At 38.8% G+C, this 27,858-nt stretch overlaps 2 protein-coding genes across 2 annotated transcripts; both read right to left on the minus strand.

The window, feature by feature from the left end:
* Positions 1-1,210: 1,210 nt before the first annotated feature.
* On the minus strand, positions 1,211-2,170 carry LOC124975407 (olfactory receptor 7G2-like). Its single transcript, XM_047538149.1, has one exon. It carries the CDS (start codon positions 2,147-2,149, stop codon positions 1,211-1,213), a length of 939 nt encoding a protein of 312 aa, XP_047394105.1. The 5' UTR covers positions 2,150-2,170.
* A 22,999-nt stretch (positions 2,171-25,169) lies between these two features.
* Positions 25,170-26,105, minus strand: LOC124975408 (olfactory receptor 7G2-like). Its single transcript, XM_047538150.1, has one exon. It carries the CDS (start codon positions 26,103-26,105, stop codon positions 25,170-25,172), a length of 936 nt encoding a protein of 311 aa, XP_047394106.1.
* Between the last annotated feature and the right edge of the window lie 1,753 nt (positions 26,106-27,858).

The following is a 27,858-nucleotide window of genomic DNA, read 5'->3' on the forward strand; positions in this document are numbered from 1 at the left end:
CTCCTAAACAATGCGGTGGGGGCAGGAGAGGCATCATTTCTAGGGTCATCATTTAGCTTACGACACAGATGTCTTCTGTATGACTCCACAGAGTGGCTCATAATCAGTGGAGCAAGGAAAGAACACTTGATTTTCTGTCTCTGGCATTGTGTTCCAGGTATAACACCTGCATCTGCTGCAACAACCTGGGGAGGCTGAGAAGAAGTCCTTCGAAGAAGCCACCCCATGCAGGACTCAAGGATGCCATGACCCCCAAATCCATATGTTCTTAACTCCTGATGTCCTTGGAATGAATCATAGTATCCTTCATTGCATCAGCATACTAGAATTAGCAATTTCATTTCTTTGAGAACTGATGTTATCTTCATAGAACATGTCTTAATATTGCAAAAATATCTGAAGCCCCTGAGATAATCTAATTACATGAATTTCTTAAACATGAAATTGATCAGGATGGATGCTGAGGTGACCTCATGAGGACCAGGTAACAGTTCAGTAATTAGTTAATTGAAAATGAAAGTTCAGTTTATTTGCCTGACAGCATGTCTGTCTATAAGATGCAACCCTCATGGCCCTCCCCACAGGATCAGGCTGAAGAAAGTGTCCACATATGTCCTTGACCCTGTTTAACCTTTTCTCTTTCCTGTCCAACTTCTGCAGCTCTCCTTCTGAGTCTGATCCAGAAAGCATCACTAAACTAAAACCCCCAACTTGGTCTTTCCTTGACAGAGTTGAAGCAACCAAATGGCAGTTAGAGATTGAATTCATTGTTGAACATCACAGAACTGTACAGAAACTAAGGGCTAGTATGGCACCCAAGTAGAAACGAACTTCACTCTCACATTCTCACACCCATATGACCAGGGGAAGCTACACTCTACATGGGACCACAATCTTGCATAAATATTTCCCCAGCTGAGTCTTTTCTTCCAAATTACCACAATGAAACCTGTTAAAGTTGGAACCCCTCCTTCAGGTTCTGCTTTTGTAGGACAAGCACAAAGAATTGTCATTGAGAATTGGAATCACCAAACATCATAGATGTAGATGAAAGCAGTCAAGTTTCAAGGCACGTTAATAAGCATCAGACCATTTTCTTGTCTGATTGTTTTAGAAAAATGTAGTGACAACAGAAGTGTACATTCTGACTCATGAGGAATTCTGCCACTTTGACTTTCAATAAAAACCCAAGTCCAAAGTAAATAACATCTCATAGAGGAGAGGTTGTTCCACTGATGAGCTTCCTCAGGGCCTCCTTCATATCCCTGTTCCTCAGGCTGTAGATAAAGGGGTTCAGCATTTGAGGGACCATGGAGTACATCACTGAGGCCACTGCAGTCTTCCTGGGAGAGTCAGTAACTACAGAGCTAATGTACACCCCCAAACCTGTGCCATAGAACAAGGAGACGACAGAGAGGTGAGACCCACAGGTGGAAAAGGCTTTATGCTTTCCTCCTGGTGAGGGCATTCTCAAGACAGATGACACAATGTTACAGTAAGAGAAAATGATCCCAGAGAGAGGAACACCACCAAATATGCAAGCTGCAATATATATAAGGATGTTATCAATGAGAGTATCAGAACAGGCCAGCTTGATGACCTGATCAAGTTCACAGAAGAAGTGGGGGATCTCCAGGTCTTTGCAGAAGGACAACCACAGCACCATCAGAGTGTGGAGGAGGCCATCTACAATACTGATGGATAGGGAGACCAGAACCAGAAGGACACACAGTCTGGGGTTCATGATGACTGTGTACCTAAGTGGATGACAAATGGCCACATAGCGATCATAGGCCATCACTGCAAGCAGACAACTTTCCATGGCCATGAAAACTAAGACAAAGCAGACCTGGAAGAGGCAGCCTGCATAGGTGATGCTCTGATCCTGAGCTAGGATGTTCACCAGCATCTTAGGGATTATACTTGAGCTTAAACAGATGTCATTAAAGGACAGGCTGCAGAGGAAGAAGTACATGGGGGTGTGGAGGTTGGAGTCAGAGCTGATGGCCAGGATGATGAGCAGGTTCCCAAGCACTGTGACCAGGTACATGGACAGGAACAGGCTGAAGATGAGGGGCTGCAGTGCTGGGTCCTCTGTCAGTCCCAGGAGAAGGAATTTTGAAACAGTTGTTTGATTTCCAGTTTTCATGTTTTTGATGAACCTGATGAAAAAGATACAATGAAAGATAATCAAATGGGTGGACAGCACCTTCGGCAGCACTGGGAAGATGCACCAAGTGTGGTGTTCTTGTTTCCCCTCTAAACTTGGAGCTGATAGGCTCTGGGATGAGGGACAGCAGTCTATGCTTCAACAATCCTCTGTCTGCTTTGATGGATGCTTAATATTGAGAAGAAGTTCATTTAAAAGTAAAAACCTTTCCCACAGAGCTGTGATCTCAAGTGAATATTAGATGGTTTGTTCTGCTACTTCCTCTCTTCATTGCTCCTCACTCTATTGAAATAATTTTTTTTCTTGAACACCAATGTTTCATGGGTTGTGCTAAGTGCCATGAATGATGGCAAGTATAAGACACAACTTTTCAATCCAAATTACTGATTGCCATTATTTTTAAAATGAGGATGAAATGTTAGAGTCTGTCCAGACCAGGAAATACTTTATTCCTAGGGCAACTCTCTCTGTCCCACCTGAGGGAGTTCTTCCCTTCTGTGGATAGGTGGCATATCATTTTTTTAACCAGCTGAGAGAGATAAAAAGTGACATGCATAGACAATTAGGAAAACAGATGAAAATAAGATCAGTTTCCTGATACTGGGGAACTCAGAAACTACAGGCAACACACTGATAATCACTTAGCACACTAAGTCTTACTAGGAGCATCACTGTGGAACAAGGGTCGTTGTCTTTGAAGTAAGAGAGATCTGGCTCTGTCAGCATTTACATTGGGTGTAATAATAGTTTCACAGCATCTTTCTCACTAATATTCTCGCTCTGAATGAAATCTCAGTTGTAGTGCATGTTTTGAGAAGAGGAAAATCATCCACAGTACAAGAGGACTTGATTGTCTATTTGTACAATGAGCCTGCATGATGGAAATCATTTTACAATGTGTGAGAACATCCAAACAGCACACTTCACACCTTTAATAAGTGCAAACTTCATTCAGTTTACTTCAGTGAAGCTGAAAAAATCTGTGGGATATTTCTTGATGGGAAATGCATAGAAAATAGCACCCAGTGCACACTCAGTCTATGAGACTCTTACACTCACATTTCCTTTTTTTTTTAACTGTCATGAATTATCACACGTAGTGTTATTCATTCCTGAGAAAGAAGTAGTGGGCCAGGGCAACTGAGGAAAATGGAAAGGAAGAAAACACCCTGATTTTATAAATGCAAATATCAGGGAAGAGTTGGATGAGCTGTAACTCCCTCTGGAAAAAGAAAAACAGCAAGGAAACATTGATAAACATAATAATCATTTGGCATCAGCATATGATGAAATATATAGGAATTAAAATGAGTTCAATAATAGCTAAGTGAGGTACAAGAATCACACATTGAAAGTATTAAGGCAACTTCAGTCGTATGATTGGAGTCATGAGAAGTGTTATTCAGAATCTCACCTGGATATTGAAGATGGAAGATGTGTCCTCAGGAAATGAGGATGGACTGAATGAGGCAGTGGAACCCTGGTCAGGAAGGCTTATCTCTGGGAGGAGGCTCAGTGCTGCTTTCTGCCTGGGGCAGGACAGTTGAGTGAGGTGGTCCCAGGTTGACTCCTATAGTCTCTGTATCCCTGGGGTTCAATATCCAAAGCTCCTCATTAGAGCAGATATTTTACTAACAATCAGATCCCAAGAGTGCATGTCCTTGAAGACCAACTCTGCAGGAGTGAGGGATTCAGGATGACTGATCTCTGACCCCTGAGGCCATGTTTGCACTACTCAGTTCTCTGCACTGTCTCTGCTCAACTGCATTGCATGGACCCTGCTCACAAGGGGCATCCTTATAAGAATTCGAGGACTCCTTTTCAGTTGTAAACATGACCCTCTATTTTTAATTCACAACTTCAGAAAGTCTGATGTAATGAAATGTGGGAAGATATTTCATATATGTGTATATTTATCACATTGGATAAGATATTGTGTTAGCATTCTGTTGATGTAACAGATACTTGAGAGAGGCTTATTTGGCTCATGGTATGGAAAGTTTTGGTTCACAGTTACCCAGGCTTGTTCATTTGGGACAAGGGTGGCACAGGACATCTGGAAGGAGAGTATGGTAGAGGAGGCTGCCAGAAAGTTAGAGAGAAGGGAGGGGCTGGGGTCCCAATATCCCCTTCAGAACACAATCCTAATGACCTAACTCCCCTCCCTCACTCCCCACATCTGAGAGGTTCCACCACCTGCCAGTAGCTCTAAGATTGCAAGGAATTCTTTTTCACCTGGACCTTTGGGGGGAAAATATCCAATCTCTAGCACTGTAAAAATACAAACACTGAGAATGTTTTTCCTTAATTGGCATTAGAAATTTTCTGAACTGTAATTTTTCTTTCTTACATGTTAGAAAGTAGATTCTAACCTACTCTCTTTGATCACTGTCAACTGCCCAACGTATAAACAGGATGTTACTTCCTGCTTATAGTTTTATAAACACTGTTTTCAATTCATCATGATAATTTCTTTTTACTGGTGCTTATTAATTATACAGAATGTAGGACTTCAATGAGACACATTCACACACACACAAAAACATACTTTGATTGATGTTGTTTTCAACACATTTTCTTTGTATTAGGAAATTGTGAGGTGAAATTATGATTCTTTGTTTTCTGTGAAGATGTTAGTTAAATTACAAAATTTCCAAAAGGCAGTAATGAACAGCTGTGTCCAAACACTCAATGCATTTGGTGTGATTTTATCTATCATTTAGTAGCTGGAGGACACCCCAAATTATTGTTCATGTTAAAACCTTTGCATTTAAGGGCTTTGGTATTTTCATTCATTTATCCAATTAATTTAGAACATATCACCTTTTTGTATGAGTTTGTAATTTACAGGATATATAGTTGAAATATTATGACAAGATAATATTACAATCACTTTCTTCACATTTTTAGCCCCATTCAATTTAAAATATACAAATAAAAGATAAAATACATAAAGAAATCAATGGGATTGTGAAGAAGATCAATGTTTCTAGGTACCGTACAAAGAGAAGAATTTTATTTAAAAATAAGGTGAAGCTTTTCAGTTATCCAAAAACAAACAACATGACATGATGAGTGGACAGATCAAATTGTCTTACATTTCCACCAGGAGACATGAAAGAGAATATTCAATCAACTTTACTCACAACAGCAAAAAATAACTACCCAAATTTCAGTCAATACCAGAAAGACTCCCTGTTTTTTAATTACCACACATCATGTAAGAATAAGACTGAAAAGGAAGAATCACCTGCTAAGCCCAGCAACTGATGGACACTCAGGACTGTGAATTATATGTAATTTACTGAATGTTGGAGTTCACTGTGTTATGTTCATACATAAATATAACATTCTAATCATCCCCACCCTTCCTTCTCCATCCCCCAATCCCCTTCCTCTTCTCTAATAATCTCCCTTGATTTTCATGTCTTCTTTTTTTCTGTTGCCATATAAGAGAGAAAAAGTGTGATCCCTGCCTTTGTGCTTTTTGGATTACTTTTCTTTACATGCTGACCTGTAGTTCCATCCATTTTCCTTCCCATGGCATGATTTCATTCTTCTTTAAACATAATATACAACTTCCTTGTGTATATAAACCACACTTTCTTTTTACAGGTGCATATTAACTATTCTTCACTATGGTTTCACAATCTCTGCTTTCATATGCTTATAACATAGTTTTATCAAAAAGCAGAACTTTTTAATTTGGTGCAATCCCATTCTCCATTCTTGCTGTTATTGCCCAGGCCCAAGGAGTCCTATTCAGGAAGTCATTGCCTGCCAATATTTAGAAGTATTTCCTCCATGTTTTCTTCTGGCAGTTTCAAAGATTTTGTGCTACTACAAAAGAGAGATCATTGATATTTCTCTTTATGTGGTAACTCTATGAAGATTTTATTTAGGGTAGAGGCATCAGATAGTATATTGATGACATGTGACATGTGACATTTTCAGGGCTGAAATTGTTGTTTATCCAACTGGAAAAATAAAATATCCACAAAGGTACTCTGAAGGCTGTTAATATAACTGTTGGGTGAGTGCCCAGTCCAAGTCTACTTGTTAGTGCAAATGATGAAATAGATTATACACTGTTTCCATAAGCTGATAAAATAGATTGCAATTACACACACTTACACAAAATAACACAGTCTTGGGAGAAGTTGTATTTTATGTCAGTTAGATAGAACATCTCTCTTCATGAAGAGAGAAAAGAGAGGCAGTCATTCCTGTTTCTCATTGTGTGCAACATGATCCTGCACTGATGTAGCCATCAATGACCTTCAGGCCTTAGGGACAGTGTGAGGAAGAAGCCCACAGGGAAGTGAGATGTCACACTCTGGGTCTCTATCTGGACATGCCCTACCTCTGAGCTGTTCCTCAGTTGAGACTATTATCTGATTGCACCTGGGGACACCCTCAATGATAGTGAGGAGTATTTCAAATCTGCCCAAATGCAGTCATGTGTCCCTTAATGGTGGGAACACATTCTGAAAAATGCATTTTTGGGTAACTTCATGGTGTGAACCATCAAGGGGTCAACTTGTACAAAACTCGCTCACACAGGCTCTATTCACCAAGGCTCCCTGGCATAACCTGCTGCTCCCATGACCCTGATGGACAAAACAAAGTGAGAAAAAGTCAAGCCCAGGAGAAAAGGGTGCAATCGGGAGAGGCAGTAAGCATAAGATGCATGAGGGTCCTGCCAGCGAATATGGTATATGGCCTTAGAGTAAATGATTTTTGTAAGTAGAAAGAGTACACTCCAAAATAATGGTAAGAAGTAAGTCTGACTCAGAAAGACAAGTATCTTAGTTTTCTCTCATATATGGAACTTAAAAAAAAAAATGACCTGAAAGTAGAAAGGACACTATGACAGATGAGGAAAGGAATCGGGGGGAGGAGTGCATGGGGGAAAACACTCAAAAGATGTCTTATTCACATATGACTGGGCTTCAATGAAACCCCTTATTCTGTATTATCCATATGCACTGATTACAAAGTAGATTATATTAATGACATAAACCAGTAACACAGCCACTTAGTACCATGATCATGCATCATGCAGAGTATGTACTTGTCTGCGGGGCACTTTTATACAACTGACAGCAGCATGATTTTGTTGACAGCAGCATCACTATGAGCATGTGGGAATGCAGTGCACTTGCACTGTTACAACAGCTGTGACATCACAGGGTGATGGGAAGTCTTCAGCTGCATGATAACCCGAAGGGAACACCATCATAGCTGCAGTCCAACATTGGTCAAGAAGTCATCCTGCCAGCCCATGTCTGTGTAGAAGTTGATCTGATCAAGACAATATTAGAGACCAGCAAACTGATCTGGGAGGATTCAAAAGTTAATAGAGGGCACACTGTGACAAAACGGTGCAGGTGGAAAATAATCCCTAGTTGTTGCAATTCTCATCTCTTCCCATGTGATCTAGTGTCTTGTGTACTCACAGACGTCAATGTAGAGATGTTACTCCAGAGATAAGTTTCCTCATGGCCCCCATCATGTCCTTGTTCCTCTGGCTGTAGATGAAGGGGTTCTTCATGGGGGTGACCACAGTGTTCATCATTGGGGCTACTATACTCTTCCTGGAGGAGTGAGTACCTGTAGAACTGAGGTACACCCCAAAACCCATCCCAAAGAACAAGCAAACAACTATTAAAAGTGAACCACAAATGGAGAAAGCTTTATACTTCCCACCAGCGGATGGAATTTTCAGAACAGAGGACACAATTTGAGTGTAAGAGAAAATTATTCCACAGAGGGGAACAACACCCAGCAGGCAGGTCACCAAATACACTAGTATGTTATTTATGAGGGTGTCAGAACATGCAAGCTTGAGGATATGAGCCAGTTCACAGAAGAAGTGGGGAATGTCCAGGGCTGCACAGAAGGACAGCTGCAGCACCATCAAAGTTTGGAGCAGGGCTTATGAGGAAGGATAACACACATAGTTTGGGGGTCATGATGACAAAGGGTGACAGATGACCACAAATCAATCATAGGCCATTGTTCTCAGAATTCTATTTAACAGTCTGACAAAAACCAGGACAAAGCAGATTTGAGTGAGGCAACCTGAGTAACTGATGAATGTACTGTGTGTCTGGATGTTCACCAGCATCTTAGGGACTATAGCTGATGTGCTGTAGATGTCAGCCAAGGACAGGTTGGAGAGGAAGAAGTACATGGAGGTGTGGAGGTGGGGTCATAGGTGATGGCCAGGATGATGAGCAGGTTCCCTAGCACAGTGACCAGGTACATGGACAGGAAAAGTCCAAAGAGGACGGGCTGCATTTCTAGTCCTCTGAGAGTCCCATGAGATGGAATTCTACTGAATCTGAGAAATTTGCTGGTTTCATGTCATTGATTTCTCTGAAATAAAAGACAGGGGTTATGAGAAAACAAAAATCTAGAGAAATTCCCTTAATCCAATCGATACTTTGAGAACAAATCAGGTTTTTTCCCTTCCCTCTCTTACCCTGACTTTTATTTCCCACAACACGTCTTCCTCTATTCCAAGTGTTTTTCTGTTTTGTTTTGTCTTTTCAGTTTTTAAGTGCCACATAATAATTGTACATATGTGTGGCATGCAATGCATGCATGCAATCAAATTGTTTTCACCAAATCAGCTAATTGGGAAATTAGTGTATCCACCATACTATATGTCCACCATTTCAAAATTCTATCTTCTAGCTCTTTTGAAACACATAATTCATTATGTTGGCTACAGTCATCAAGTTTTTATTTTCCAACTATTCTATTTCAAGTATGGATACCTACGGGAAATAAGATAGAAAAGAATCAGTGTCCTCTTCCTTAGAATGACTCTAGGCAAATGATTCTAATCAATTCCAAGACTGTACTCTAGAGCACACTACAGGAAATGATCTTTGGGCCACATCCAGCCTGCTGCTTGTTTTTCGTGGTGATGTTTGCTTGGGTCATAGTCACTGCTTTGTGTATTTCCTGTGGCTGCATTTGTGGTACAATGGCAGAATTAAGCCCTTGCCACAGAGATAGCAAGACCCACAAATCCTAATAATTACTGTCTCACTCAAACTATTTGCCCACCTGTGATCTGTTGATTAGAATTTAGGTTTAATATTTTGGAAAGTATCCTAGAAAACTTTCATGAGAAATATGCATGAAATATTGTCTGCCTGTCCTGTAGTTATTACTGCCTGAAATCTTAATTCATTGAGAGTAACAAAATACTAATATTTGATCACATGAATGGAGGTTTAAAAAGGTGGATAGGTGGATAATACACTGCAAAACTGTTCCAATGTCAACAGCATTCACTACAGTCCAACTCCATGGATAGACCAATGGTCCAGATACATCATTTACCCTTTGCTTTCCAGAGGCTTCCCACTAGTATTCTCACCTACCATTTTCCCTTTCCAATTGCAGTTTGTGAAAATAAATATTAACCTTTTTATCCAGTAGCATAAGTTCCTCTCCCTATTTTTATTTGTCTTGGCACATGCATTTTATTTGTATCACATCAAAGTTAAAAAAACAATGTTAAGAATAAACCTTTGATCAGACCCTCCCTCCTAATATTTCTGATTTGTTCGCCTCAATCCCTGGTCAAGGTGAGCACAGAGCCTCAACACTACTTACTGGAGAAGTCCTGCATGGACCAGCTCAGGACCAGTCCTGAGCCTCTCTATCCCATATGATGTAGCCGGATTCCTAAATCTGGACCCTGAGCTCACAAAGAGGCAATAAAGAATGATCTACTACACTTCCTGAGTCATCTTTATGGTTAATGCTACCACCAACTCTTCAAAACTCCTCTACTAGAGTTCGTGGACAAATGCGTAAGATCAAGAATTTACATTGTGATAAAGAGTGACAGTGAAATTGTTGGTATATGTCTAGCATTTGATGAGTTCGTTCATATGGTGCTAGAAGGTGCCACTGAGTTTGAAGTCAAACCAGAAAGGAGGAGGATTAAAAAATTAGATCAGATTTTACTGAGTGAAGACAACATAATAATGCTGGTTCTAGAGAAGGGCCTAAAGTATGCATAGATTTCCCTGAATATGCTAGATTTCTTCTTGCTTTATAATGGTGGCAAAAAAAGATTTTTTTAATTTACTTTTTTAACTTGGATTCTATTAAACTAAGATGCCTCATAAAAGGAAAAGTTTTGAAAATGAACTAGATGCCCATTTTGTAAGTTCATCATGATTATCTTGGAAAAGAAGTCTTTGTTGTTTGAAGACAAAAATAAAGGTTTTTTTTTTGTTTTAAAAGAAGAAAGAAAGAAATGTCATATGCTTACAATGTCAAAGCATCCACCAGCTGTTCTTAGGAACGTGTGAGTAGAGGAATTTCCATAATAATGTCTCAGGAGCCTGTATAAACCACAGAATCAGAGCAGGTGTGCCTTGATTGGTGCAGTGAGTCCACGTAAACCAAGCTCTTTTCCCACAGCACTAGAGACTTATTTTTTATATTCCAAGAAAGTGGAGGAGGGGATCCATAGTGCTCTCACCACAAGGAAATGATGAATGCATGAGGTGATGTTTCAGCTAAATCTCTTGATTGTTTATAAAATAATGAATATAGTTATTGAATCATCACATCCTGTCCCAAAGATATACACAATCATTATGCATTAATAAACTTTAAAGAAATGGGATCATGACATGAGTACTGTATGTATGAAATCTGAAAATAGAAGTGGTAACAGTGAAGTCAAACTCACCCCACCCCAGCCTCCTCAGTGGTCAACAGAATGAAGGACCTCAGGGAATTGCAGAATCCTTTCTTAAGGGGTCCATTCATGCCCGGGAGGGGAAGGAGTCTCTGGAATTTGGAAAACAGAGTAAGAGGAGAATGTGAGGAATGATTACATAAGACAGGGTGCAGTAAATATATCCAGAAGAGGGACACTGATTAGTTAAGAAGTACAGTTTTGAAATCAGTCAAACTCCAAGAGAAAAGTACTGTTTTCCCTCCTATGAGAAAGCTGGAGGGGAAAAGGAGACACCACAAAGGCAGAAGGCTGATCAGTAGAGGGATGGACAAGGAAAGGGGCTTGGGAAGTGGAAATGCTCAGATTGTGTCTTCAGGTTTCTGCAAACATGCCACAATGAAACTCAGCACTCTGCCTAATTGAAATGCACCAATAAAATAGATAGAAACTCACTTTTACTTAATCCCTGAAATGGTTCTCTTATTTCATAAATATTATCAAGAAAGAAAAACAAGGAAAGAGGGAAAGAGAGGAGTGGAAGATGGAAGGAAGTAAGGATAGCCATTAGATAGGGAAATGTAAGAGACAAAGAGAGAAAGGAGGAAGCAATTCAATTTCTTTCAGCATTTCTGGGGAAGTTCATTTTACCTTAAGGATATCAGTGAGGAATGTGCCACATTTTTCCTGGATATGGAAAGACAATAGTGTAAATTTATCCCCAGGAAAGGCAGATAGACAAGTGAGGCAAAGGCCTCCTGAGCAGGAGGAATCCTCTCTGGATGGAGACTCAGGAAGGCTGCTTCCTGGCCTGAGTGGGCTGCTGATTGAGTGATTATAGGGACTGTTCACAGTCTTGTGACCCTGAGGGCACAACTCTCAAAGTTCCTCATTATCCAGAGGTGTATTGTCACTTGTTCCAGGGAAGTTCACATCCTGCAGACCCAGAGATCCAGAACAGGAGAACTAATCAGGATGCCTGGTCCCGTAACCTGAGAGTGCAGGTGCATTTCATACTCTCATGTCTTCTTACCTCAAGGGAGGTCTCGTTCTTGCATATTGGGGTCTGAACTCAAGGGAGCTGGAGGTACCCACCTTAGACAGAACCTTGGCTTACTCTGAGACATGATCACTAAAGGACTAGATGACTAGAGCCCTGGAAGAACCTGGAGGGATGACGTATCAGGGATGCAGAAGTACCATAGGACCATGTCCTCAAAGTCACTCTAAAGGGCGAATGCTTTTTCTGATATATGGAAACTAGCACAAAATAAGAGGGAAGAGAGGAAGGGGAAGAAGGTGGGGGATTCCATCCAAATAGGAGAAAGATGAATGGACTAGATGAAGGGCACTCGGGGAGGGAGAAGGGATGGGAGAAGGGAAGCTTCCCTGTGTACATATACAAATAGGCCACAGTGAACCTCACCATCATGTGTAGGCACTAATTAAACAAACTAACTAAAAGTAAGTGACAGAAAGATCAGTGGTGTAGAGGGAAGGGAATGGGGGAGATAGGAGGGCAGGATAAGGAAAGTACTAAGACTGAATTAGAGCAAATGATATTCCATAGTTTAATAATTGTGTCAAAATGAACCCTAATGATATGTATAGCTAAAAATGAACCAATAAAAAGAAGAAATATTTCTCTTCTCAATGAATATCTATTGGTAAATGAGGCTGGGGATATGATAGGAAAGGGATGAAAGAGAAATCAACGGTTTACCAGTTACTTGAGCAGTCTTTTAGGGCTTGCTTGAAAAAGTGCAAAACCAATGATCTTAAAGAGATCACGAGGAAACATTAACACAAAGGAAACAATGACAAACTGACTGCATCGAACATTTGGAACCTCTGGGAGGTAGACAGAAGGTCGCTGAACTAATTTTGGAGTTAAGTAAGTCTAAAATTAGTCCAAATTAAAGCTTTAAAAATTAATAAGTCAGGGCTTCTCCTCGCTTTAAAAGGTTGTGCATGGAGCCTGCCAACCCTACCCCACTACAGACAGATGCCAGACACTGCACCTGCCCACCACTCTCCATATGCTGACTGGGCACACCCTCGTTAGGTCTCCCAGCTTCTTGGAGGCTGGTGCAGTAATTTTGAGGTCATGGCCACCATCATTGGAAGGGCAGCTTCTTTCCTCAGACACCTACAGGAGACTGGTGGCCCTTTGACAGGTACCTCTATTTACTCACATCCTACACCCTTCCCCATCCTCTTCATTCACTATGAGAAATACTGTAAATAAAAATCAAACTCATCCTGTTTATTACAATAATGTTAAAGCCTTTAGAGGTGCTATCTGGTTCAGGGCTGCATTTTCTTTGTAGTGAGTGCTGGTAACATTGCTTTCCCCTTGAAAGGAAAGGTACTGGAAAGTTTCAGGGTCACAATAAGCCTGCAAGGGGGAAACTTTGGTACCTCAGACCTTCACTGATAGAGAGGAATATACAGAAATAATATGATAAAACAGGAGAAGAAAGTTTCCCTAACAAACCAAGATGCTATTTTGATAGAATCCAATGACAACATAGCAGTAGAAATGATAGAAAAAGAATTTAGAATCTGCATAATTAAAAAGATCCCATGAAGCAAAAGAAGAGATAAGGGAACAAATGCAGACAACGCATGATCCCTACAATAAACAGTTAAAATAGCAAATGCAGGAAGCAAAAGAACACTTTAATAAAGTGACAGAGATTCTGAAAAAATAGAAATATTTAAAATGAAAGAAGCAATAAACCAAATTAAAAACTCAATAGAAAGGATCACCAACAAAAAAGATCTCACAGAAGACAGAATCTCAGACAATGAAGACAAAATATTTAATCTTGAAAATAAAGTTGAACGAACTGAGAAGATGATAAGGAGTCATGAACAGAACCTCCAAAAATTATGGGATATCATGAAAAGATCAAATTTAAAAATTATTGGGATTGAGGAAGACACAGATATACAAACCAAAGGAATGAACAACCTGTTCAATGAAATAATATCAGGAAATTACCCAAACCTGAAAAATGAAATGGGAAATCAAATACAAGAGGTTTATAGAACACCAGGTGGACAAAATTACAACAGATCCACACCGAGTCACATTAAAATGAAAGTAAAATCTTTCCATGATAAACAAAAGTTAAAAGAATTTCCAAAAAGAAACCCTGCACTACAGAACATTCTTAGCAAAATATTTCATGAGGAGTAAGTGAAAACCAATAAAATTAGGAAAGGGAGGAACTACCCTAAAGGGAAAGCTTATCAAAGGAGAAACCAAATCAAGTTAAAAACCAAAAATAAGCCAAAATGTCCAAGAATACAAATCATATCACAATAATAACCCTGAACGTTAATTGTCTAAACTCAATAATTAAAAGACATAGACAGGCAGATTGGATCAAAAAGAAAGACCCATTATGCTGCCTTCAAGAGACTCATCTCATAGAAAAAGACATCCACAGACTAAAGGTGAAAGGATGGGGAAAAACATACCATGCACAAGGACTCAGGAAAAAAAGAAGGGGTCCATTCTCATATCAGATAAAGTGGACTTCAAACCTAAGTTAGTCAGAAGGCATAAAGAAGGACATTTCATACTGCTTAAGAGAAGCATAAAACAGCAAGACATAATGGTTTAAAATATTTATGCACCAAACAGTGGAGCATCTATGTACATCAAATAAATGCTTCCCAATTTTAAGAATCGAATAAACCAAAACACAATAAGAGTGGGGGACCTTAACACACCACTATCCCCACTGGATAGAGCCTCCAAAGAAAACTGAACAAAGAAACTATTGAACTAAATAATACAATCTATGATAGAGACTTAATGGATATTTACATAATATTTCATCCATCATCAAGCAAATATACATTCTTCTCAGCAGCCCATGGATCCTTCTGCAAAATAGACCATATGCTATGCCACAAAGAAACCATTAGTAAATACAAAAAACAATAGAGATTCTACCTTGTATCCTATCAGACCATAATGGAATGAAATTAGAAATCAATGATAAAATAACAAACAAAAATTACTCCTACACCTGGAGACTAAATAATATGCTATTGAGTGATGCAATGATACCAGAAGACATCAGGGGAGATATAAAAAAAGTTCTTAGAGTAAATGAGAACAACAATACAACATATCAAAATCTCTGGGTCACTCTGAAAGCAGTACTGAGAGGAAAGTTCATTGCATTGAGCTCACACATTAAAAAAAATTAAAAGAACAACTAAATGATCTAACATTACATCTCAAAGCCCTAGAAAAAGAAGAACAGATCAACACCAAAGAGACTAGAAGACAGGAAATAATTAAAATCAGAGCTGAAATCAATGAAATTGAAACAAGAGAAACAATTCAAAATGTTGACAAAACAAAAAGTTTGTTCTTTGAAAAAGTAAATAAAATTGATAAACCTACAGTAATGAAGAGAAGGAGAGAGAAAACTCAAATTATGAGAATTTGTGATGAAAATGGAAACATCATGACAGACACCATTGAAATATATACTATAATTAGAAGCCATTTTTAAAATCTATACTCCAATAAAATGGAAAATTTCAACTACATTGAAGAATTTTTAGAGACATGTGATCCTCCAAAACTGAATCAGAAAGACGTACACAATCTAAAAAGATCAATTTCAAGCATTAAATTAGAAGAAGCCATCAAATGTCTACCAACCGAGAAAAGGCCAGAACCAGATGGATTCTCAGACAAATTCTACAAGACCTCTAAAGAAGAACTAATACCAATACTCCTCAAATATTCCAGGAAATAGAAAAGGAGGGAACCCTTCCAAACTCATTCTGAGGTTAGTATCTCTGAAACCAAAACCAGACAAAGACTCATCAAGGAAGAAAAACATTAGACCAATATCCCTGATGAACATGGATCCAAAAATCCTTAACAAAATACTGGCAAATTGCATACAAAAATATATTTAAAAGATAATGCACCATAATCAAGTGGGGTTTATCCCAGGGATGCAAGATAGGTTCAACATCTGGAAATCAATAAATGTAATTCATCACATCAATAGACTTAAAGTTAGGAATCATATGATTATTTCAATTGATGCTGAGAAAGTGTTTCATAAAACACAGCACCCCTTCATGTTTAAAACTCTAGAAAAAATAGGAAAATACTGTCGGGGTTTCGGCCGGACCCCTGGCCCTAGGTGTGGCAAGGCTAAGATGGCGCCTGGCAGTGAGCCAGAGCAGTTAACTTTTGCATAAACAACTGACATTATTTTGAGGAAGTTCCAGGGATTGGCTGAGCTCCCTGATGGACAGTGCAGGTCCACTATATGCCTGCCTTTGCTGCCTGTATATGTTAATGCTCTCCCCTCGTGCGAAAATGCTGATTGGTTACAAGTACTGTATATATTGGAGTGTAAGTTCCTCAAAGGGAGGAACAAAGGAAGAACTGAGAGGATGGGGGTGCGCGCAATAAAAGGGCTGAAAAGAACCAGGTGTCGTGTCTCTCTGCGGGCAGGGAGCGCGGCAAGTGGAGCCGAAACCCGGGAGCCAAAGAGCAATAATTTTTCACAGACAAGGGTAAGTTAAGTGGTAAGTAATAAAGTAATAAAATAATAAAGCAATAAAGTAATAAAGTAGGTAAGGCTAGAAAGCCCGGTAACAGAGAAATATTAATAGGCTAGAAAGCCCGGTAACAGAGAAATATTAATAGGCTTTAAGCCCGGTAACAGAGAAATATTAATAGGCTTTAAGCCCGGTAACAGAGAAAAAATTTATAGGCTTTAAGCCCGGTAACAGAGAAATATTAATAGGCTTTAAGCCCGGTAACAGAGAAATATTAATAGGCTAGAAAGCCCGGTAACAGAGAAATATTAATAGGCTTTAAGCCCGGTAACAGAGAAATATTAATAGGCTTTAAGCCCGGTAACAGAGAAATATTAATAGGCTTTAAGCCCGGTAACAGAGAAATATTAATAGGCTTTAAGCCCGGTAACAGAGAAATATTAATAGGCTAGAAAGCCCGGTAACAGAGAAATATTAATAGGCTTTAAGCCCGGTAACAGAGAAATATTAATAGGCTAGAAAGCCCGGTAACAGAGAAATATTAATAGGCTTTAAGCCCGGTAACAGAGAAATATTAATAGGCTTTAAGCCCGGTAAAAGAGAAAAAATTAATAGGCTTTAAGCCCGGTAAAAGTTCACAGAAGGCAGGTTCGTTGCCCGGTAAAATTAGTTAGTTTCAATTTATGAAGTGGTACCAAACTGTGTGTGTGTGGTGTGTTATTTTTGTGTTTGTTGTGTGGCTTGTTTGTGTGCTTGGAGCTCTTAGTGCTGTAAGATTTAATCATAGGAACAGTACTGTCTGGGACTGGAATGCAGCAGCCTCTTAGGGAGTTGTTGGGGAATCACGGACATTGACACCGGTGAAGACTCGAGACCTGTGGGCAATAGTTAAAAAACACTCTTTTGTGGAGCCTCTGACTGAGGGCAGTCAGGTTTTGGAGAAAATATAAGAGAAAAGGTCTAAAACATCAAATAGGGCATCAATAAGATCAGGGACAAACAAAAATAAAAATGAAAGTGGGTGTAAGGAACAACTTGTTAGAAAGAGGGAAATCAGTTTAGGGGAGGGTCCCCCTAGGCAGAGAGCTCAGCAGCTCCATTCCTTAAAAGTAGTAAAAAATAATGTTTTGTGATTTTCTGCATTCAAACCTAACCTGATTTCTCAACCAGAAAAAAAAGGGTTAAAAAGTCCTGGGTGATCCTTCCTCCCCCTGCCACATTGGAATGTAACTACAGCGTCTCAAGGAGAAAAGGGGGGTAACCTAAAGATAAGAAGAAAAGAAGAAAAAAAGTGTCCGTTTTAAATTCCTGGGCCGCTGCATAAAACTGACTTATTCTTCAGGATTCTTGTTTTGTTTTGTTTTTTTTCTTTAATGCTGTATTTTTGAGCTCATAATTTTAATCCTACATACCTAGGTTAATGATTTTATTTTTGATCAGTTCTATTTTTTATTCAACTGAAGTTTTTGAACAGCTGTTTCATTGCAATGAACATTCACCTATAAATTACAAGGCCTTTGATTTTGTGTTATTTGTATGTCGTACTGTCTGGTGTTATGTCTTATCTGCATCAAAACTGAGAGCTCTTAATATTAAAATTTAAAAATGGATCCAAATACTTTTATTCACGTGATTTAAAAGGGTTCAATTTAAATTGGGTAAACTAATAAAAGTAAAATATTTTTAAAAATAACTTACAAGTCTCCAGGTGGTCAAACTAATGAAATGTTAATGTTAAATAATGTCTAATATCAATTGCTTCTAGGACTTTTCTTCAGCAGGAAAGAGGCAACGGATCCTGTTCAGGACACTTGTCTGATATCTTGGTTTTATAAAATAAATAAATTGGAGTTAACATGTATGGGATTACTCATATGTGTTTGCAGAGACGTCTGGTTAATTTACAAAGTTAATATGCTAATTGTTAAATAACATCAGGTACTCTTAACTCCTTTAATTCCATGGGGTATCATACTTAAACCTTATTGGTGTTCTCATAGGATGGTAATAAAAGGGTTTTAAATTGCTTTGTGTCATCACTAAACTAAAAACAAGGTTACTAAAAGTTATGTCCTAACAAGTGGAATTCTATATACAAAGGGTCCCAAAAGTTTCAACTGTGTTTCAATTAAGAGTACTATAAACAACAAAATATTTAATCTTATTAAAATAGGGTGATTTATCTAAATTCAGAAATTTCATAAGAGTTGTTTCAGAATGTGAACAAAAAGGGGTCAACAAATAGGGAAGAGAAAATAAAAGGTTCTGGGTTTAAAAATGTATTTAATAAAAAGGAAAAGAAAATGTTTCTGGATAAAAAAGTCTGTGTGTAACAAAGGGCAAGTTTCAACAAGTCTGTGTGTAACTAAGCTGGTGGTGTGTATGTAAAACAGCTAAAGCTATTTAAGGTTTTTCCTAAGGTGAAATACTAATGTTCTGATATAAGCCAAAGTTTAATCTATATGGTAAAATGACATGGTAAAATGACAAGGATTTCTTAGAAACACCAATTCATTCTTAACTTTGTGTCTCTTAAGTTTTATTAAAAATAGGGGTTTATACAATTATGGTTAAGCAACTGTTAAAAATTTGTACTACATTATAAAGTCTAAATTTTTCTTTAAAAACTAAAATTGGTAAGAACCAATTCCTCACTAAAATTAAAATAACTCTAACCACAGATGTACCTTATAACCCACAAAAACAAGGTATTGTTGAACATACACATCTCACCCTCAAAAATGCTCTTTAAAAACAAAAAGGGGGAATAGAGGAGACCTTCAGGTCCCCTAAAGATAAACTTTCTCTTTGTCTCTTTGTTTGGGGTTTTTTTTAACTCTGGGTAATAAGGGTAACCCGGTGCTTTACTGGAGCTGCGGCTCAGTTTGTGTGTTTCCACGGAATAAACTAACTTACTACCTCTTTTTAGTCTCTTAGGAGGAACAGTTCAACTATGTAACAAAACAACTGCTTCTTTCAATTGTACTTTAGATTTGTGCTAAAATGCTTCTAGGTTCCTGCTGGCAGACTTAATGTGTGTTCCTACCTTCCTACCAGTCCCAGTCTCTGTTACAGATGCAAAATTGCCAGTGTTGCTATCAAGAAACAGGAGAGAATTTGACATCACAGCGGCTATGGTCACTGCAATAGTGGTTTCTGCAACAGCAGCACTAGCAACTGCCATACCTACAGCAACAGCAGTCAATCACTTGGCCGAAAATATAGCTGCAGCCTTACAGACTAAAGAGACCCTAAACCAACATCTAACAGCAGGCATACTCCTTATGAACCAGCGAGTGGACTTACTTCAAGAACAAATGGACATTTTACAGGAACTGTTAAACGTGGAATGTATTTATCATCTGGCGGGACTGTGCGTTACACCTGTAGCTTACCATAACCTTAGCTATGCAGCAAACTAGTCTAGAATCTTGTCTGCTCAGCTACAAACAAACTGGTCTTACGAATTTGATAATCTTACTGCTATTCTTAGATCTCAAATTGTTAGTCTCAATGCTACTAGAGTTAATGTAGCCCCTATGTCTGAAGTGCTAAGTTGGCTATCCTCTTCTTTCAGTTTTGTAAAACCATGGGCAGGTATGGGAGCCTTTTGTATGTTCATGGTTGTTGCTGTTGTCTTCCTCACCCGCTTTATCATGCACATGCGCCGAGATCAAGTTAGAGATCGTATCATCTTCCATCAGGCCATGGCTGCCCTAGAGGCCGACAGCTCCCCACAAGTGTGGCTCGCGAGGCTGGACCATTGACCAGACGGGTAAGGTAGTAGGTAACGCCGTACCAACCTAAGACAGGAGCTGTAGCATGCTCTACAGTTATCCGATGACGGGTAAGGACGGTAGTTGACCACTCCGCCTAAGACAGACTTGGTCCCGAGCTTTTCTTTTAAAAGAAAAAAGGGGGAACTGTCGGGGTTTCGGCCGGACCCCTGGCCCTAGGTGTGGCAAGGCTAAGATGGCGCCTGGCAGTGAGCCAGAGCAGTTAACTTTTGCATAAACAACTGACATTATTTTGAGGAAGTTCCAGGGATTGGCTGAGCTCCCTGATGGACAGTGCAGGTCCACTATATGCCTGCCTTTGCTGCCTGTATATGTTAATGCTCTCCCCTCGTGCGAAAATGCTGATTGGTTACAAGTACTGTATATATTGGAGTGTAAGTTCCTCAAAGGGAGGAACAAAGGAAGAACTGAGAGGATGGGGGTGCGCGCAATAAAAGGGCTGAAAAGAACCAGGTGTCGTGTCTCTCTGCGGGCAGGGAGCGCGGCAAAATACCTCAACATTGTAACGGTTATCTAAGCTAAGTCCATGGCAACAACATTCTTAATGGAGAAAAACTGAAAGTATTCCCTCTGAAAACTGGAACAAGACAAGGATGCCCTCTTTCACCACTTCTATTCAAAATTGTCCTTGAAACACTAGCCAGAGCAATTATACCAAAGAAATTAAAAGGATACAAATAGGAAAAGAATAACTAAAGCTGTCACTATTCCCGGTGACATGATTCTATATTTAGAGGATCCAAAAAACTCTACTAAAAACTTCTAGACTTAATAAATGAATTCAGCAAAGTAGCAGGATATAAAATCAATATGCATAAATGTAGTGCATTTCTATTCCTAAGTGATGAATCCTCTGAAAGAAAAATTAGGAAAACCAATCCATTCACAATAGCCTCAAAAATAAATAAAATACTTGGGAATCAATCTAACAAAAGAGGTGAAAGTCCTTTACAATGAAAACTACAGAACACTAAAGAAAGAAATTGAAGAAAACCTTAGTAGATGGAAAGATCTCCCATGTTCTTGGATAGGCAGAATTAATATTATCAAAATGATCATTGTACCAAAGGCCCTATACAGATTCAATGCAATTCCAATTAAAATCCCAATGACATTCCTCATCATGAAGTTCATCTGGAAGAACATGAGACCTCAAATAGCCAAAACAGTCCTGAGCAGGAAAAGTGTAGCAGGAGATGTCACAATACCAGACATTAAACTATACTACATGGCAATAGTAACAAAAATGGCATGGTATTGGCACCAAAACAGGCAGGCAGACGAATGGTACAGAATTGAAGACACAGAGATGAACCCACATAAATACAGTCAACTCATACTAAAAAAAGGAGCCAGAAACATACAATGGAGAAAAGACCACCTGTTCAACAAATGGTGCTGGCAAAACTGGAAATTCATATGCAATAAAATAAAATTAAATCTCTACCTCTCACACTGAACAAAACTCAACTCAAAATGCATCAAGGACTTAGGATTTAGACCAGAGATCCTGCACCAAATATAAGACTAAGTAGGCCAGAATCTTCATCATGTTGTCTTAGGATCAGACTTCCTTAACAAGACTCCCAAAACACAAGAAATTAAAGCAAGAATCAATAAATGGGATTAACTCAAACTAAAAAGCTGTTTTCTCAGCAAAGGATACAATCAATAATGTGAAAAGAGAGTCTACAGAGTGGGAGGAAATCTTTTCCACATGCACTTCAGATAGAGCACTTAATTCCAAAATTTATAAAGAACTTACAAAACATTACACCAAAAATAGAAAGAACCTTATTGATAAATGAACCAAGAAACTGGACCCTTTATGAAAAAAGATATTCAGGCGATTAATAAATATATGAAAAAGTGTTCAACATCTCTAGTAATTAGAGAAATGCAAATTAAAACAACTCTTAAGATTTCATCTTACTCCAATCAGAATGACTACTATCAAGAACACAAACAATAGTAGATGTTGGAGTGTATGTGGGGAAGATGGCACACTTTCACATTGCTGGTGGAGTTGCAAATTGGTGCAGCCACTCTGGAAAGCAGTGTGGAGAATCCTCAAAAAACTTGGAATGGACCCACCTTTTGACCCAGTTATCCCACTCTTTGGGTTATACCCAAAACACTTAAAATTAGTTTACTTCAGTAGTGCAGACACATCAGTATTTATAGCAGCTCAATTCACAATAGCTAGATTGTGGAACCAAACTAGATGCCCTTCAACAGATGAATGATAAAGAAATTGTGGTATATACACACAATGGAATATTATTTAACCATAAAGAAGAAGAGTATTATGATATGTGCAAATAAATGGATGGAATTGGAGAATATCATGCTAAGTAAAATAAGCCAATCCCTAAAAACCCAAGGCTGAATGTTTTCCCTGATAAGTGGATGATGATAGGGTTGGAGGGTGAGGAGTGAGAGAAGAATGGAGGACCTTTCAATTATGTAGAAGGAAATGAAAGGGAGGGGGCTATGAAAACTCATGGAATGAGAGAGACATGATTACCCCATGTACATGTATGATTACATGAATGGTATGAATCTACATCATGTACAACCATAGAAATGAAATGATGTACCCCATTTGTGTACAATGAATCAAACTGCAGTCTACAAAAATAAACAAAATTTTTTTTAAAAAATTTAGTAAACCAATATATAGTACTATTACATCCTCATCAACATGGCCAAAATGCAAAAGGCAGACAATGGATATATTGAAAAGATAGTAGGAGTGTAAATTGGTGAAACTCCTTTGGAAAATTGTATGGTAGTGAAACTTGAGTTTTGAGATGAGACTAGATTCCGCACTTCAACAATTTCTGTTTGGTTTCTTGTCCCAAAAAATTTGAAGATTAAAATCCACAGACAATAACAGCAGGGAAGAATAAATGGAATAGGATTTATTTATGTGAGTAAAGATAGAACTCCCCAGATGTGGGAGGAAGTCAGATAGCCCAAGAACCCATTTTGGTGTGCTAGTTTAGGGGTTTGTATGGCTTGGGGTGTGAGCATTGATCAAAACCTATGTTAAAACAAGCATTTAAAAAGTATTAGCTGTGTCCTTTAGCCTGAATTGTAATCCTTCCCTAAACTCACATGCGGGTTCATGTTCATATTCCATTTTCCTGCCTCTCTGGGATGTAGGAGTTGGCTGGAGTGATCCCAGGAGTGATCTCATGAGCTTCTACCCTTGAAATAGATCTTGATGGTGCCCATTAATATTTCCACCCTTAGCCTCCTGATGTGGTCTTAGAATTTGTGCAAGACCTCAATTGGGGCCCATTATTTCTGACTGCTGGCCATTTATTCATTAGTATTGACTACATGTGTAAACATCTATTCCTTATGACCCAAAACTTCCACTCCTAGATATCTGTCCAACAAAAATGTGAACGAACAACATGTATGATAATGTCCATGGCACCAGGACTCATAGAACACCTCAGTTATAAATAACCCAATGTCCAAAACATCTGAGTGAATAAAGTGTGTGTGATGATACAGTGGGAAAGACTGTGGCAATGAGAGTAAACTCTTGCTAAACAAAAACCACATAAGTGAACCTCACAAGTATATTCTCCAGCAGATGAAGTCAGGCACAAAGAATCACCTATGACATCAAATACTAGGATGCATGCAATTCTGCAAGTGTGCCAGAAGTCTTATAAATTTATATTTAAAATGAGTCAATGTGGCAGCATGTAAATTGCATCTCAATACAGTTATTGAAAAGGCCTGAATCCACATAGTCTTGTGTTCTGGGGACTGACAGAGAATACTGGGGAGTGGCTGATGGGTGTGGATGAATGTTTGTCACGACCAGTGTGTGCAGCGGTTAGCACGTCCTTCTCTGTCTTGTAACAATTCCCAGTTGTATAAATATATTAAAGGTAAATGTGTTATAAAATGTACAGAATTCAAAGAAAAAGAGAGTCATCCCAATCCTGGTGGATTGATTCACTTCGGACCTTTATGATGGTAAATAAAACAAGAGATTTGAAGTTTAATTGTATATGCAAGATTTTCAAGCACCATTTAAAGCATTGTCTAATACATACAAACATATACCTCTGTACCAATTAATTATCCAATGTGTCTACAATACATAAAACATAAAATCTGTGAGACATGTTTGTTAGTGCTAGCAGTTACTTGGAAATTAAAGAAAGAAATTCTTACCCTCACAACATAAATACAGAATTGCACACACACACACACACACACACACACACACACACACTCAAAACATGGTGTCAAGGACACTAGGTGTTTGTTTCTATCAAGTAACAAGTCTGCTGGATAGTTAAGGAATTTTCCTTCAGCAGTGAGTTTCACACATCTTCTAAAGATGGAAAATACTTAAGGAATTTCACATTCAATCCTGGGATAATGTGTGTTTCTCCCATCTTAGGCATCTTTCCATGCCAGGGTTTGCTTTATTCCCTGTGAAGTACAGGGGTTACATATATGATATGATGGTTCTAATCTATTATTTACACTGTGTCCAGAATTGGGCTAAGTGACTTCCCAGCAGAATTGCATGCTATGTCAGCTCTACTCAAAGCCTCCTGTGCCATCACCTATGACTTTGTTAGAAATTCATATTTGTAGGCCCACCTCACACTGCTGACGTGTCTCTGAGGTTTTGATCAAGGGTTCAAAAAAGTTCTCTGGGTGGGTCTAATGTGTTTTAAATTTTTTAAACTATGAGAGGGTCCATCTAATTAATTCATGGAAAGTCCATTCACTGCACTAGGGATTAGTTTGCTAATGTTCAAGTTTCAAACCGAAGTTGGAACAGGCTTAGCCTTTATGCCATCTCATCACTGTAGCACAAGGACCGTGGCTTGCCCAGTGTACCCGTACACTGACTTTTACTAGAAGCCCAAGGACAAAGGAGATGATATTGTCACCAAAAAGGAGGCTTAATGATGAGTTTCCTCAAGGCTTCCTTCATGTCCCTGTTCCTCAGGCTGTAGATAAAGGGGTTCAGCATTGGAGGGACCACAGTGTACATCACTGAGGCTGCTGCAGTATTGGTGAATGAGTCAGTCACTACAGAGCTAATGTACACCCCAAAACCCATCCCATAGAACAAAGAGACCACTGAGAGGTGAGACCCACAGGTGGAAAAGGCTTTATGCTTTCCCCCAGCTGAGGACATTTTCAGAATAGAAGAGGCTATTTTAATGTAAGAGTAAATAATCCCAAGAAGAGGAACACCACCCAAAATGCCAGACACTAAATAGAATAGGATGTTATTGATGAGGGTATCAGAACAGGCCAGTTTGATGACCTGATCAAGTTCACAGAAGAAGTGGGGGATCTCCAGGTTTGTGCAGAAGGACAGCCTCAGCACCATCAGACTGTGAAGCAGGCCATACACAACGCTAATGGTTAAGGACAATACAATCAGCAGGACACAGAGGCGGGGGTTCATGATGACTGAGTACCTGAGGGGATGGCAGATGGCCACATAACGATCATAAGCCATTGCTGCAAGGAGACTGTTTTCCACTCCAGCAAAAACCAGGACAAAGCAGACCTGGGTGAGGCAGCCTGCGTAACTGATGGCCTTGCTGTGTCTCTGGATATTCATCAGCATCCTAGGGACTGTGCTAGTGCTGAAGCAGATGTCACTGAAGGACAGGTTGGAGAGGAAGAAGTACATGGGGGTGCGGAGGTGAGAGTCAGTGCAGATGGCCAGGATGATGAGCATGTTCCCAAGCACTGTGACCAGGTACAGGAACAGGAACAGTGCAAAGAGAATGGGCTGCAGGTTTGGGTCATCTGAGAGGCCCAGGAGGAGGAATTCCAAGACACCTGTTTGGTTTTCTGATTCCATGATGTTAAGGAGGCTGATGGGGAAAAAAAAAAGTTAATACAACAGATTACATATGCCTTGTTTTAGAAAACTCTCAGAACTGTATTGCAAAGTCACCTCGATGTTGCTCATCTTTCCTCTGCCACTCCCTCCCTCCCACCTTGTTTTCTTTCTGTCTTCCACTGTCCTACTCTATCAGATGATCCACATATTATTTGCTGACAATCTATTCTTTTCCCACTTTGCACCAACTAATAAGAATAAGATAGGAAACAGTATACAACTTTTTTATCTGAGGACTCTCTAGATGTTTAAATCTGCAAGAAAACAAAAAAAACTGTATTAAATATAATTGAACAGAAGAGATTCCATCAAGATTTCAACTCGTATTTACATGCTCCAGTGCTTGCTTGATGAACAACAAAATATTTTTATGAGAAGGTTCAGTCTCCACATTCTCATAATAGGGAAAATACTGTAAAACCTTATGAGAATATTGCATGGATGAGTAATGAGAACACAAACTATTTTAGACTAGTGCTTGGCATGAACAACTGTTCTATTGTGGTTTGCTCCTACCGAAGACTTGAGGAGACTACCTGGTACAGTTCATGATAGATGACAGGTGGGGGGGAATGTAGGAAGATGAGACAATGATAGAATACCTCTTCAAAACAAATCTTAGTTTGTTAACTGCAAATTTAAAGGAAAAAATTGATGCCCAGCAACTCCAGCTGAGAATCGTGAGTACATGGAGAAGAAAGAGTGGGCATCTCAGTGAACATCAGTGACCCAATGTTTCTTTCTCATGGACAGATAATAAAATATCTAGTAATTGAAATAAATAAACTAAGCCAGGGAGAGTTTAGGACACCTGTAATCCCAGCCACTTAGGAGACTGAGACAGGAGAATGGCAGGTTTGAGGCCAGTCTGGGACATTTAGTGAAAACTTGTCTCAAAATAAAAAATAAAAATAAAAGTGCTGGGGATGTAGCTTAGTGGTAGAGTACCCTTCAGTTCAATCCTTGGTACTAGAAAAAATAAGTCAATAAGTACAAAAACCAGACTACATTTAGGAACAAAAATATAAGTAGGTAAAAGAAAAATGTAATTTGCCTGAGTAGACATCTATAGCATGATAAAATTTAAATATTTTTTAAAATACATATATATTAAAATTTTAATTTCTTATGCACATCATAAGCAATAACATTAACAATGCTGTTAACCACCACATGAAAAATGCCTTTTTGCATTTTGTTACAAATGAAGACATGGGTATACACCACTTGATGTTAAATTGTACTACCATGGCTACATTAGATAACAGTTAAAGTAATTGCACATTTCTTTGCATATTTGTGGTTGTATATCATCAATCATATTAGGTTTGTGTGTCTTCTCTCTCCCACAGGAGAAAACAATACCTATTGATAATACATGTTAAAGGGATTCCAGATGATATTTCCACACAGGGGTTCAGTGTTAACTCCCCAAAGCAACCACCCGTTTTCCGCTCTCACTCTGCACATGGTTCCCAACAACTAATAATCAGTATTCCATTTTCAGCTTGGCATTTTTATTTCCACATATCAGAAAACACTGTGACCTTGGTTCACGTTTTAAAATCTTATTTATTGCACATGGCATTTTAAATTTAATTGTTTAAAAATAATGTTTAATCACTCTTTAGTCTTGGTACATTTTTTTTCCCTGGTCCACTACCTTTAAAGACATTACCTTATTCCAATATCTTATTACATCACATACAAC

Source organism: Sciurus carolinensis, unplaced genomic scaffold (assembly GCF_902686445.1).
Source record: "Sciurus carolinensis unplaced genomic scaffold, mSciCar1.2, whole genome shotgun sequence".
NCBI classification, from domain to species: domain Eukaryota; kingdom Metazoa; phylum Chordata; class Mammalia; order Rodentia; family Sciuridae; genus Sciurus; species Sciurus carolinensis.